The following is a 15,502-nucleotide window of genomic DNA, read 5'->3' on the forward strand; positions in this document are numbered from 1 at the left end:
TATCAATTGTAGATATAAACTCAGATGTACTCCTGTTAACCCTTTTGAGTCTTAGTTCTTAGGCCTTTTGTGTATCCTTATGCTGTTGTGATACCCTTGACAGAATGGGTATGGAGTGCATAATAAACTATCCACTTTGGCAGACAAAAAATCTGCACTATGAATAAGATATTATGTACTGTCCTTGATATAGATTGTATAAAGGGTGAATGTAGGCCTTCAGAATGGATCCTTAGGCTACTACACTCAGTTGTATCACAAAATCAACTCTCCATAAACCCACTAAGAATTCTCCTGTTTTATTTTCAGATAAAACGAAAGACCATCTTTGCTGAAGTAAGTCAAGTTCTTGTTGTCTAGTAATGTTGTAGTTATATTGCCACACATTAAAATCAGTTGACAATCTTGATTTTAATATCAATAGATAATCCTAATTTTTAAAGGGGTAGACTGGTAAGCTGGTGGAAGGCCTTGGTCAGATGACCAAAAGCTCCTCTGGCAGGTCATCATATGACTAAGACCCATGTCAGGTGTCCTGATGCAGGTCTTAGTCATATGTCCTGTATCCTGTTGAGTCTTACCTAACCTCGCCTAATTGAAATCAGTCACATGCACAGTGTTTATTGATGTCAAACTGTGCAGTAGCTCTTTGTGTTGCAATTAAAGTTATCGCTAATCCTGTAATATAAAGTCTGTAGAAATATAGAACAAAATATGCTGGGGTCACTTGATGCAGAAACAATGGACCAAGTCCATTGGTTACAGAATTATCTGTTATACTATAGTTACAATCATGATAAAACAGTCTCATGATAGCCATTACTTGTTCTCTACTATTAGTCTGTTATATCGAGTCATACTTTATTGCAACTGTTTTTCTATCACTGGCAGCTTTTTCTGTCTGCTAAATATATTTGGCTGTTGAGCATCTCTCTGGTAGGCAGTGCTATATAACTGTATTTTCCGGCATATAAGGCGCACGAGTATATCAGATATACTAAAAGATGATGTTTCCAAGCAGGTGTAACATAACATACCTTTGATATACCTTTGAAGAGTTTCAAGAGTTTAACTACTCCTGGAGCCTGGCCATGGGCCAGGCTCATCTGGTGCTTGCCTGGTCAACCAGGATGTTGCTGCTGGAGTCCTGCTGCCCCACATATCCATCACAGCCTGGTTGATTTGGCACCTGGTGAAGATACTTGTCCAGCTTCCTCTTGAAGGCTTCCACACTAGTTCCAGCCATGTTTCTGATGTCTTCTGGTAAGATGTTGAATAGTCTGGGACCTCGGATGTTGATACAGAGTTCCCTTATTGTTCCCACTGCACCCCTGCTCCTCACTGGGTTTATTTTACACTTCCTTCCATATCTCTCACTCTAGTATGTTGTTATGGCAATGTGCAGATTTTGGACCAGGAATATTAATAAAGTGTAACACAAAGCCTACCCTTGACCCTGACCTTGAACATGTAAGGCTTAGGGTGATTTTCCAAGACTTTTAAAAAAATAAAACACACCTTATATGCCAAAAAATTCGGTAGCTCATCCAAGTTTAATATTTCTTTTTATAATAAGAGGCTTTGAGTTTTAGGAGCTTGAGCATCCAGCAGGCTTGTGTAAGCGTGTTAGATACGAGTGAATGAATACAAATGAACGTGCTGCTTTAGTGTGAACAAGGTAGCATTTATGAAAGGATTGAGGGGAAACTGGCTAGCCAGACCTGAGTCCTGGAGGTGGGACGTACAGTAGCTCTACTCTGAAGTAGCTGTGAGAAGTTGTAATCAGAAGGTAATCTGAACTGTGATACCAGTGCACTCTAGGAAAGAAGTGAATGAATGATGGTGACTGTGTTTCCTTCTTTGGGTCATCGTATCTTGATGTGAGATGACTCCTGAAGTGAAAATGAGGAATTAAGTAAGTTTATTGAGGTACAGGTACACATAAATAGTTACACAAATTATCATACATAGTAATGTGTGTAAATTACCCACCATCAGTTCGGTAAGAGACAACACATTAAGTGTCAGAGGCCCAAGACTGTTCAACTGCCTCCCAGCATACATAAGGGGGACTTAGCAATAGACCTCTGGCTGTTTTCAAGAATCACTGACCGACTGTGGTTCCAGTGTTGGTTTATGTACGGCCAACAGCAACAGCCTGGTTGATCAGGCCCTGATCCCCCACTAGGCCTGGGGACATTGATCCCTGAAACACCCTTCAGGTAAAGAAGTCAAAGTGACTTCCATTGGGGTTCCTTGACTTATTTCCATCAGAGTCTTATGTGTGGAGAGACAGCTAGTATATGTATGTTGTACAGTATTTTGATTTACGTATATGTATACTGTGAAACCTATTTATACGAGTAGATAACTCCATGTGAGGACGGGTTGGGATGTGGCTATATTTTATGTGCATTGATAATGACGATGAGTTTTGTGATGGTAACTTTCATGTGGTTATGTTACCAGAAGGGTTACTTGTAGATTCCTGTGACCTGTTTCAGGCTAAGCTTCCCTGTTAACTGTCTGTCATACAGGCTGTTTGTGTGAGCAGCCAGTAGGCCCACATAACCATGACAACCCAGTTAATCAGGAATTTACTGGAGTTAGTGGTCCAGTTTCTCTTCGAAACTTCTACTGTTCGTCTGGCCTTATTTCTGATAGCTACTGATAGCAGGTATATTCCACACTTTCTCCCATATCTTTCACTCTAGTAAGTTGTTATGGGAGTGTACTGATTGTGGACCAAGCCATTAAGTATTTTCCACATGTCTATTATTAAGTATCTGTTCTCTGTTCTAAAGACAATCCTCCAATTGAGGCATTTACAGTTGTACATGAATGGTACACAGTGCCGACAAAATGAAGAATTAGACACATGTTCAACATCAAGACTATGATGTGCATCACAAACTCCAAGACTGAGGGACTGATTACCTCATCTTTTGTATATAGTTCTACAGTCTTCACATACTGCCCTTGTATTGTATTGATAAAGCCAGTGGATGGTGAAACGTCTACAAATAAAGATACCCAGATGTTGCACGTGTCAAATTTCACATTTACAGTAGTTTAAATGTCTTATTGATGCTGTGTGGGTAATAACAAACTTTGTACATTATTCATCTCTCCTCTCTTGAAAAGTGCTCTTAACACACAGTAATATTTGAGCTGTGAGAACATCATTGATCTGTAAAAGTACCGTCAGTGGCATTTCTTCTCTTGTTCTGAATATTCTCATATTCAACCCTCTCCTCTTTTCTGGCTTTTACTGTATTTGACTTATTGTGTCCTCTAATTGACTTTTGACTGTTACTTGTGATGTTTATGAAAACATGTTGCTGGGAATGCCAATAATGGTACCATGAATGAAAGTAATGGTGGTAACATCAGCTGTTGTGACACAGGAGCGGGAGCAGATGATCCGGGGCATCAGGTGTCTTGGTGTGGTACCCTGGGGATACATCGACAAGAGGGACATCCTCATCAACAAGGATCTCAACAGTTTTGCTTCAGTCAAGTAAGCTTCTTCATAAGCATAGACAAATTTGTTTGTTTGTCATAATACAGCCTCTCCTCACTTACCTATGTATACTTGTTTACTGACAACTCGGAGTTACGACGGGCTCTCCCCAACAAGTTGGTATTGTATGCTGTATGAGAACTTGGGTCATGGAAACGGGCAGTGCAACGTCTCAGCGTCAAGCATCTCAGTCTTCTTCCTACACCCACTCGGTACACTAGCTTTCAAAGTCTCCAAGACTACATATGTATTTGTACAAATTTGTACTTTATTGTGCACCCCATAGTACAAGATAGAAGTGCAGCAGCACTTGGAAGAGGAAAATGGAAGAAGTACAAAAGAAGTTCACAGTAAAGGGGTTAGCTGGTATGTTTGTCTGTGTATTTACATTCTCTGTGTCTCGTGGCATCTTAAGAAATGATTAAACTTGATGAACATATTATGTTGATTGGAATAATAATAAGTAATAATCACTCTGGATATACCTTGCTCACTAAGTTTACTAATTTTTTAATTAAGCTACCATGAGACACTGAGAATGTAAATACACAGATGAACTCGCCAGCAAACCCCTTTACTGTGAACTTTTTTGTACTTCTTCCATTCTTTCTTCATCTTCCTCTTTGTACAATAAATACTCACCTCTCATCCTACATTAAGACTACAAATATTTTAAGGTAAGTAATGAGTGTACTGTACAGTGAAACCTTGACTTACGAGTGTTCCAACGTATGAGTTTTTTGAGATACGAGCTGTCGCTCAGCCGATTTTTTGCTCTGAGTTATGAGCCAGCTCCCCCCACTTCCCCCTCAACCCAAAAGCTACACATCTTGCTTGTTTATCTATGATTTCATGCTTTAATTCCATGGAAATCATCCTCTTTTTCTTCTCACCACTGTCTTTTACACTTACTTGCTTAGGACTCATGCTTAGAAAAATTAAATTTGGCCAGATGACTGTAAAAAATGTAAGCCAAGCATGAGGGAAATGCTTCCACCCCGAGGTAAACAGTGCACTGAGTTTGTGGCATTCTGAAGCTCTCATTATTATTAGTAGTATATTATTATAATAATATAATAATAATGAGTGAGCTTGTGTATTATTATTATTATAATATTATAATAATAATAATGAGTGAACTTCAGTTCCCTAAATTAATAATAATAATACATAATATGGGAGCGATGGGCTAGTAACCCCTTCTCATGTAGACATTTACTAAAAAAGAGAAGAAGAAAAACTTTATAAAACTGGGATGCTGAAATGTGCGTGGATGTAGTGCGGATGACAAGAAACAGATGATTGCTGATGTTATGAATGAAAAGAAGTTGGATGTCCTGGCCCTAAGCGAAACAAAGCTAAAAGGGGTAGGGGAGTTTCAGTGGGGGGAAAATATGGGATTAAATCTGGAGTATCTGAGAGAGTTAGAGCAAAGGAAGGGGTAGCAGTAATGTTGAATGATCAGTTATGGAAGGAGAAAAGAGAATATGAATGTGTAAATTCAAGAATTATGTGGATTAAAGTAAAGGTTGGATGCGAAAAGTGGGTCATAATAAGCGTGTATGCACCTGGAGAAGAGAGGAATGCAGAGGAGAGAGAGAGATTTTGGGAGATGTTAAGTGAATGTATAGGAACCTTTGAACCAAGTGAGAGAGTAATTGTGGTAGGGGACCTGAATGCTAAAGTAGGAGAAACTTTTAGAGAGGGTGTGGTAGGTAAGTTTGGGGTGCCAGGTGTAAGTGATAATGGGAGCCCTTCGATTGAACTTTGTATAGAAAGGGGTTTAGTTATAGGTAATACATATTTTAAGAAAAAGAGGATAAATAAGTATACAAGATATGATGTAGGGCGAAATGACAGTACGTAGTTTGTTGGATTATGTATTGGTAGATAAAAGACTGTTGAGTAGACTTCAGGATGTACATGTTTATAGAGGGGACACAGATATATCAGATCACTTTCTAGTTGTAGCTACACTGAGAGTAAAAGGTAGATGGGATACAAGGAGAATAGAAGCATCAGGGAAGAGAGAGGTGAAGGTTTATAAACTAAAAGAGGAGGCAGTTCGGGTAAGATATAAACAGCTATTGGAGGATAGATGGGCTAATGAGAGCATAGGCAATGGGGTCGAAGAGGTATGGGGTAGGTTTAAAAATGTAGTGTTAGAGTGTTCAGCAGAAGTTTGTGGTTACAGGAAAGTGGGTGCGGGAGGGAAGAGGAGCGATTGGTGGAATGATGATGTAAAGAGAGTAGTAAGGGAGAAAAAGTTAGCATATGAGAAGTTTTTACAAAGTAGAAGTGATGCAAGGAGGGAAGAGTATATGGAGAAAAAGAGAGAGGTTAAGAGAGTGGTGAAGCAATGTAAAAAGAGAGCAAATGAGAGAGTGGGTGAGATGTTATCAACAAATTTTGTTGAAAATAAGAAAAAGTTTTGGAGTGAGATTAACAAGTTAAGAAAGCCTAGAGAACAAATGGATTTGTCAGTTAAAAATAGGAGAGGAGAGTTATTAAATGGAGAGTTAGAGGTATTGGGAAGATGGAGGGAATATTTTGAGGAATTGTTAAATGTTGATGAAGATAGGAAAGCTGTGATTTCGTGTTTAGGACAAGGAGGAATAACATCTTGTAGGAGTGAGGAAGAGCCAGTTGTGAGTGTGGGGGAAGTTCGTGAGGCAGTAGGTAAAATGAAAGGGGGTAAGGCAGCCGGGATTGATGGGATAAAGATAGAAATGTTAAAAGCAGGTGGGGATATAGTTTTGGAGTGGTTGGTGCAATTATTTAATAAATGTATGGAAGAGGGTAAGGTACCTAGGGATTGGCAGATAGCGTGCATAGTTCCTTTGTATAAAGGCAAAGGGGATAAAAGAGAGTGCAAAAATTATAGGGGGATAAGTCTGCTGAGTATACCTGGTAAAGTGTATGGTAGAGTTATTATTGAAAGAATTAAGAGTAAGACTGAGAATAGGATAGCAGATGAACAAGGAGGCTTTAGGAAAGGTAGGGGGTGTGTGGACCAGGTGTTTACAGTGAAACATATAAGTGAACAGTATTTAGATAAGGCTAAAGAGGTCTTTGTGGCATTTATGGATTTGGAAAAGGCATATGACAGGGTGGATAGGGAGGCAATGTGGCAGATGTTGCAAGTGTATGGTGTAGGAGGTAGGTTACTGAAAGCAGTGAAGAGTTTTTACGAGGATAGTGAGGCTCAAGTTAGAGTATGTAGGAAAGAGGGAAATTATTTCCCAGTAAAAGTAGACCTTAGACAAGGATGTGTGATGTCACCGTGGTTGTTTAATATATTTATAGATGGGGTTGTAAGAGAAGTAAATGCGAGGGTCTTGGTAAGAGGCGTGGAGTTAAAAGATAAAGAATCACACACAAAGTGGGAGTTGTCACAGCTGCTCTTTGCTGATGACACTGTGCTCTTGGGAGATTCTGAAGAGAAGTTGCAGAGATTGGTGGATGAATTTGGTAGGGTGTGTAAAAGAAGAAAATTAAAGGTGAATACAGGAAAGAGTAAGGTTATGAGGATAACAAAAAGATTAGGTGATGAAAGATTGAATATCAGATTGGAGGGAGAGAGTATGGAGGAGGTGAATGTATTCAGATATTTGGGAGTGGACGTGTCAGCGGATGGGTCTATGAAAGATGAGGTGAATCATAGAATTGATGAGGGGAAAAGAGTGAGTGGTGCACTTAGGAGTCTGTGGAAACAAAGAACTTTGTCCTTGGAGGCAAAGAGGGGAATGTATGAGAGTATAGTTTTACCAACGCTCTTATATGGGTGTGAAGCATGGGTGATGAATGTTGCAGCGAGGAGAAGGCTGGAGGCAGTGGAGACGTCATGTCTGAGGGCAATGTGTGGTGTGAATATAATGCAGAGAATTCGTAGTTTGGAAGTTAGGAGGAGGTGCGGGATTACCAAAACTGTTGTCCAGAGGGCTGAGGAAGGGTTGTTGAGGTGGTTCGGACATGTAGAGAGAATGGAGCAAAACAGAATGACTTCAAGAGTGTATCAGTCTGTAGTGGAAGGAAGGCAGTTTAGGGGTTGGCCTAGGAAAGGTTGGAGAGAGGGGTTAAAGGAGGTTTTGTGTGCGAGGGGCTTGGACTTCCAGCAGGCATGCGTGAGCGTGTTTGATAGGAGTGAATGGAGACAAATGGTTTTTAATACTTGACGTGCTGTTGGAGTGTGAGCAAAGTAACATTTATGAAGGGGTTCAGGGAAACCGGCAGGCCGGACTTGAGTCCTGGAGATGGGAAGTGCAGTGCCTGCACTCTGAAGGAGGGGTGTTAATGTTGCAGTTTAAAAACTGTAGTGTAAAGCACCCTTCTGGCAAGACAGTGATGGAGTGAATGATGGTGAAAGTTTTTCTTTTTCGGGCCACCCTGCCTTGGTGGGAATCGGCCAGTGTGATAATAAAAAAAAAATAATACAAAATAATTCAGAATGCTGCCACTAGTTGGCACAGCCAATGGCAAAACATTCGGTATGGAGTCCACATGTTTACATCGCCATGGGAGTAGTTCTCTCATGCTTGCTTGCATTTTTTTTTACAGTCATTTGGCCCAATTTCTTTTTTCTAACCATGAGTCCTAAGAAAATAAGTGCAAAGGACAGTGCTGAGAAGAAAAAGAGGATGTTTCCATGGAATTAAAGTAAATTGTATCAGTTAAGTTCAGCGATAAAGTATAGCACTAAGAGTGTAGCAAGTTAGTTGAGCGATTAAATGACAGATAAAGGACAAAATGCGGACGCTGCTGCCGCCATCATCACTCATCACGTAATTGCCTATTTTATCTATTCTAGAGTATTTATCATGTTTCTTTGTTAATTATATTGTTTATTTTGTCATATTATTTGAATTGTGATGGATAAATAACTGTAGAGTTGATATTAGCGTTATAATAAAATATTTTGTCCTGCCGCTGGGACAGATTAATGGCATTTCAATTAATTTAAATGAGGAAAATTGATTTGACATATGAGCAAATTGAGTTACGAGCTCGGTTACGGAATGGATTAAACTTGTAAGTCAAAGTTCCACTGTAGTATGTGTATTTTATTTTTTTATTGTTTTCTGTAATATGTAAGAGTTATGCAAAATTAAAGCAAAGTTACCAAGTTGGAGTTTCCTTTTTATTTATTTTTCTTTCTAATACATATTTAATTCACCATTTGGCATCATTACAAAGTGGGTGAAGCTATAGCAGAGGGAGAAGCCAGTAGTGTCTCAGTTGATGATTCACTGCAGTGGGCTGTGCCTCACCCCCACTATAAAATATTGTATAATTATACTATTACTATCAGTAAAGGTTATCTACCACTCATATTTATTACACAGAATAATATTAGGTAAAACATAAATAATGACATGAATAATTGACATGATATGGAGAGGTATTGGAGGGTGGGCAGAGCTATATCAGAGAGGGAGAAGGCACAGGCTCATGACACTGTAAAATAGTATTGTATAATTATACTATTACTATCAACAAAGGTCCTCTTCAAGGGGGGCTCCTTGGCGTGGTGAAGAGGCTCTTGGTCTGAGGAATTAGACCTGTTGGTCTTCTTCCTCAGACTGAACCTAATTACCCCCCAATCCCCCCTTCCCTATCCCATCCTCTCCATCCTCCCCTTTTTCCTTTCCTCCTCCTCCTCCCTACCCCTCCATTTTGCCCTTCCTCTTTTTGACCTTTGGGATTTTTCCCACAGGCACACTAGTTCCTGGGTAGGGGAAAGGGTACCGGGGTCCATCCCATTCCGTTGAGGTTCTTGGCGGTGGCGTAGTTTGCCGTGGAATCTGGATCGCCTGGGGATGTCCCGATCCCCTTCCGGTATCCCGGAGAGTGGTTTTGGATGTCTTTCGGGTGACGGGTGTATCTCTGGAAGCCACCTTTCGGATTCCGGGGGTGGTGGCCGAAGGAGGTACGCTTTGTGGCGGATATCCGGCCGCCCTCTCTTTTGTCCACCGAGGTAGCTCAGCAGACGTGAGGTTGCTATCCCGGATTGCTGGTGTACTGGCATGAAGGGTAGGGTATGGCATGGGTTCCATGCTGCATATGCGCTACTTGCGGTACTGAGGTCCTCTTGGGCACGGAGGGAGATTTCTGACCCTTTCATTCCTCCTAGGAACTATCCTTCCCCGGTCCCCCCTTTTTTTATTCTTTTTTTTTTATTTTTATTTTCTAACCATGGAGTACCCGATCCATGACCCCGCTACCCCTGGGCCCCTTATTGTTACCGCACCCCGTTCTGACCTCGCCTCGTCTTTTGGCCACTCTTCGGACACTCCTAAGGCCCCTGTACCTCTTGCTGGTGCTGTTTTGTCACCTGCTTCAGGTGCCGGGGTTTCGACTGACTCCTTCGATTTGTCCGACCTCCGCTCTCTTTTGACTATGCTTCCGGCCTCTCCATCTACGGTGCGGCAATTTTCGAATCTCCAGCCCATCCCATGTCGAACCGACTCTGATCCCACTTCTAAATGCCAACGGCAATCTCCTGATGATGTTACTTCGTTACCTTCCCATTCTACTTGGAAAAGACTGACACGTCATGCACTCCCTCTCCATACTCAGTTTCGGACCACAAAATGGACTAAATTCTTTACTTTAAGACCGACTTCTTCTACTACCTATCTTTCCGACCATTGTATTGGCAAAGCGCTCCTATGCCACGTTGGTAGAGATATTTCCTTTCATGCTCTTACGAGTGGTATGCACATCATCACAGTCCAGAATTCTACCCAAGCTCATGATCTTTCTCTTCTTTCACATATCGATACTGTTCCTATCACTATCGAAAAACATCATTCCCTCAATTCTTGTAGTGGTACTGTTATTCTGCCCCATACCATAGTCCAACAGAATTTCCAGGCATGTGGCAATGACATTCTCGAACAGCTTGATCTCCAAGATCTCCCAATTCTCAAGGTAGACGCTTATGTTCTTCCTGCCCGCAGGCGAAGACGATACCCTTGCAATGTGGCTCATTTAACTTTTGACAGCCGTGAACTCCCATCCTCTGTTTATGTAGCAGGACATCGGTTACAAGTTCGGAAGGTGATCCCTACACCGCAACAGTGTAGGAATTGCTGGTGATTTGACTGGAAGAGCCAGTTGTGAGTGTGGGGGAAGTTCGTGAGGCAGTAGGTAAAATGAAAGGGGGTAAGGCAGCCGGGATTGATGGGATAAAGATAGAAATGTTAAAAGCAGGTGGGGATATAATTTTGGAGTGGTTGGTGCAATTATTTAATGTATGGAAGAGGGTAAGGTACCTAGGGATTGGCAGAGAGCATGCATAGTTCCTTTGTATAAAGGCAAAGGGGATAAAAGAGAGTGCAAAAATTATAGGGGGATAAGTCTGTTGAGTATACCTGGTAAAGTGTATGGTAGAGTTATAATTGAAAGAATTAAGAGTAAGACTGAGAATAGGATAGCAGATGAACAAGGAGGCTTTAGGAAAGGTAGGGGGTGTGTGGACCAGGTGTTTACAGTGAAACATATAAGTGAACAGTATTTAGATAAGGCTAAAGAGGTCTTTGTGGCATTTATGGATTTGGAAAAGGCGTATGACAGGGTGGATAGGGGGGCAATGTGGCAGATGTTGCAAGTGTATGGTGTAGGAGGTAGGTTACTGAAAGCAGTGAAGAGTTTTTACGAGGATAGTGAGGCTCAAGTTAGAGTATGTAGGAAAGAGGGAAATTTTTTCCCAGTAAAAGTAGGCCTTAGACAAGGATGTGTGATGTCACCGTGGTTGTTTAATATATTTATAGATGGGGTTGTAAGAGAAGTAAATGCAAGGGTCTTGGCAAGAGGCGTGGAGTTAAAAGATAAAGAATCACACACAAAGTGGGAGTTATCACAGCTGCTCTTTGCTGATGACACTGTGCTCTTGGGAGATTCTGAAGAGAAGTTGCAGAGATTGGTGGATGAATTTGGTAGGGTGTGCAAAAGAAGAAAATTAAAGGTGAATACAGGAAAGAGTAAGGTTATGAGGATAACAAAAAGATTAGGTGACGAAAGATTGGATATCAGATTGGAGGGAGAGAGTATGGAGGAGGTGAACGTATTCAGATATTTGGGAGTGGACGTGTCAGCGGATGGGTCTATGAAAGATGAGGTGAATCATAGAATTGATGAGAGAAAAAGAGTGAGTGGTGCACTTAGGAGTCTGTGGAGACAAAGAACTTTGTCCTTGGAGACAAAGAGGGGAATGTATGAGAGTATAGTTTTACCAACGCTCTTATATGGGTGTGAAGCGTGGGTGATGAATGTTGCAGTGAGGAGAAGGCTGGAGGCAGTGGAGATGTCATGTCTGAGGGCAATGTGTGGTGTGAATATAATGCAGAGAATTCGTAGTTTGGAAGTTAGGAGGAGGTGCGGGATTACCAAAACTGTTGTCCAGAGGGCTGAGGAAGGGTTGTTGAGGTGGTTCGGACATGTAGAGAGAATGGAGCGAAACAGAATGACTTCAAGAGTGTATCAGTCTGTAGTGAAATTAAGGCGGGGTAGGGGTCGGCCTAGGAAGGGTTGGAGGGAGAGGGTAAAGGAGGTTTTGTGTGCGAGGGGCTTGGATTTCCAGCAGGCATGCGTGAGCGTGTTTGATAGGAGTGAATGGAGACAAATGGTTTTTAATACTTGACGTGCTGTTGGAGTGTGAGCAAAGTAACATTTATGAAGGGATTCAGGGAAACCGGCAGGCCGGACTTGAGTCCTGGAGATGGGAGGTACAGCCTGCACTCTGAAGGAGGGGTGTTAATGTTGCAGTTTAAAAACTGTAGTGTAAAGCCCCCTTCTGGCAAGACAGTGATGGAGTGAATGATGGTGAAAGTTTTTCTTTTTCGGGCCACCCTGCCTTGGTGGGAATCGGCCAGTGTGATAATAAATAAAAAATAATAAATTGACTACCCAGCAAAATATTGCAGATCTATAGCCGAATGCCCAGTCTGTGGTGCCGATGACCATTCTAATATGTCTTGCAGCCGACCTCCCTCTTGCCTTAATTGTCATGAGGCTCACCCTTCGTACTCTTGCCGTTGCGAGGTCTACTTAAATGAGTGGGAAATTCGTTACCTCAAAGAGGCAGAAGGTCTCCCTTATGCTATGGCAGTTTCTCATCTCCGCCTCCAAGGGAGACTACCCCGTGTTTCTTATTCTCGTGTTTCAAAATGTCCCCCCACTTCTGGGGTCCCATCTTCTGCAGCCTCCTCTGCAGTTGCCAGTCCCATAGTCACTCCTGTAACTAATTCTTTTGCTGTCCTGGGCTCAGACATCCCTACTTCAACACCTTAGTCTGTTCTCACTTCTTCGTGTGTTCTCCCTCACACACCCCAGTATCGGCAAAACCTCGTACAACACCTCCTCCCAGTCGTCCCTCTACTTCTCAGAAGTCCAAAAATATCTCCTTTAACCCCTCCTTCCCTTCATCCACCTCCACATTTTACCTTCCCGGTCTCTGTACCTGAGTCTTCCCCTTTCACTGGCTCTGTTACAAGTGTGGAGGTTCATCCTCCTCCTCGTACTGTGACTTCCTCCCCCGTCCCCTCCCAAGTTTCTTCTTCTTCTGCCACCTCCCAGGTTTCTGCCTCTTCTGTCCCCCCCCACACTTCTCCAGTTCCCTTCACCCCTTCGCCCCCCCCTACCTTGGTACAGTCCATTACAGTTCCGAACTTTACTCAAACTCCTCCTCCTTCCATCTTCGATATTGTTTCCCATACGACGTCTCTGAACTCCGAAACACTTGAAGCAATCTCTGAATATATTGCAGAGACCAAACCATCAATGGACACTGATCCACCCTCTGTTCCTTCTCTTTCCTCTTCTCCATCTGCGCAACTCCTTTCTTCACAGCGCACCGTTCCTTCGCTGCTTGAACGTTTTCTGCTGCCACCGCATGTGGACTTTTCTAACCCCTCTAGTCCATAAGTACCCTTCCCTGCGGATTTCTAGTATCTTTATCATTGCCAATCATGGCCTATTTACAGTGGAATATATGCGGCCTCAGGGGTAATCGGGGTGACCTTCAGACGTTGCTTTCCCAATTTTCCCCTGTTGGTGTTTGCTTACAAGAACCAAAATTACACTCTGCTGTTATCTATCCCATCTCAGGCTATAATTTCTGGTATTCTTCGGATCCTTTTCCTGATGGGGCCTTTAATGAAAGTGCCCTTCTTCTACACACTGATATTCCATACCATCAGCTATTTGTTTGTACTTCGCTGCATTACGCAGCAGCCCGTTTCCGCCTGCATAGGTGGTATACACTCTGTTCTTTGTATCTCTCTCCTTCTCGATCATTATCTATTCCGGATATTGCCTTTCTTGTTTCGTCATAACCGCCACCACTTCTGTTACTTGGCGATTTTAATGCCCATCATTTCCTCTGGGGGTGTCTCACTGTGATTCCCGTGGCATTCAGCTAGAGGCTTTTCTTGCTTCCCACCCCCTCCATGTTTTAAATACAGGTACTCGCACCCATTTTGATCCTCATACTCATACACTCTCTTGCATCGATCTCTCAGTCTGCTCTTCCTCCGACGCACTAGACTTCACCTGGTCTGTTCTCCTGGATTTACATGACAGCGATCATTTTCCAATCATTCTTACTTCCCCTTCATATTCACCACCTCTTCGTAACCCATGCTGGCAATTTGATCTGGCAAATTAGGACCTTTACTCACAACTAACTGTTTTTAGTGAGGTTCCTTCTTCGTCCTCCATTGATAAGCTTTTACACCTCTTCTCGTCCTCAGATTTAACCACAGCTTCTCATTCTGTACCCCAAACCTTGGGCAGGCATTCTCAGAAATGTGTGCCTTGGTGGTCTCCTGCTTGTGCTCGTGCAGTATGTTTGAAATGCACTGCATGGGGCAGGTACTGGTATAATAGAACCACTGAGAGACTACTTGATTTTAAGCAGAAGCGTGCAATCGCTCGCCGTGTCATCCGTGATGCTAAATGCACTTGCTGGCGAGATTGTCTCCACCATCACCTCTGCTTCCTCTATGAGTGCAGTCTGGAAAAAAGTATGGAAACTGAGTGGTAAATATTCTCCTGACCTGGCTCCTGTTCTGCAGGTTGCCAGTGTTGATAGAGCAAACCCTCTAGATGTTGCCATTGAAACTGGCAATCATCTGGTCCGTATTTCTCTGGGGCTGCATCTATGCCCCGCATTTCTTTCCTCAAAGTCTGCCAGAGAGTTAGCACCCTTGGACTTTTCTTCTCTCAGAGAAGAACAGTATAATGTGCCTTTTATGCTTCAGGAACTGGAGGCAACACTCTCAGCTTGCCAATCATCAAAAGCTGGGAACGATGACATTCATATTTGTATGTTACAACATTTACATCAGTCAGCCCTTGCAGTCCTCTTGCGCCTTTTCAATCTTATTTGGTCACAAGGCGTTCTTCCACAGCTGTGGAAATCTGCCATTGTTCTCCCTTTCCGCAAACCGGGTACTACGGGACATGAAGCCTCCCACTATCGTCCCATCGCTCTTACCAGTGCAGTTTGCAAAGTGATGGAATGTCTGGTAAATAGACGTTTAATGTGGCATTTAGAGACACACAACAGTCTTTCCACTCGTCAATATGGCTTTCGTAAGGGACGTTCTACCATAGACCCCTTACTACATTTGGATACATATGTTCGTAATGCCTTTGTGAATAAACACTCAGTTATTACTATATTTTTTGACCTTGAGAAGGCATATGACACAACTTGGAGGTATAATATTTTGGCCCAAGCCCACTCCTTAGCCCTCTGAGGCAATCTACTATCTTTCCTTAAGAACTTTTTAACTGACAAACATTTCTGTGTTCGAGTCAATAATGTGCTCTCCCCGGACTTTATCCAAGATGAAGGTGTCCCTCAGGAATGTGTTCTGAGCACAACACTTTTTCTCCTTGCTATAAATGATCTGGCCTCTGTTCTTCCATCCAATATTTGGTCATCACTCTATGTTGATGACTTCACTATTGCTT

At 42.4% G+C, this 15,502-nt stretch overlaps 1 protein-coding gene across 1 annotated transcript in view; it reads left to right on the forward strand.

The window, feature by feature from the left end:
- LOC128687209 (uncharacterized) overlaps nt 1–15,502 on the forward strand; it is a 273,243-nt gene that overhangs the window by 131,497 nt on the left and 126,244 nt on the right. Inside the window, exons 8-9 of the mRNA XM_070098518.1 lie at nt 310–336; nt 3,408–3,520. Of these exons, the coding sequence (XP_069954619.1) occupies nt 310–336; nt 3,408–3,520 (140 nt within the window). The remainder of the gene's footprint in view (nt 1–309; nt 337–3,407; nt 3,521–15,502) is intronic.

This window comes from Cherax quadricarinatus, chromosome 62, assembly GCF_038502225.1.
Source record: "Cherax quadricarinatus isolate ZL_2023a chromosome 62, ASM3850222v1, whole genome shotgun sequence".
Lineage (NCBI taxonomy): Eukaryota > Metazoa > Arthropoda > Malacostraca > Decapoda > Parastacidae > Cherax > Cherax quadricarinatus.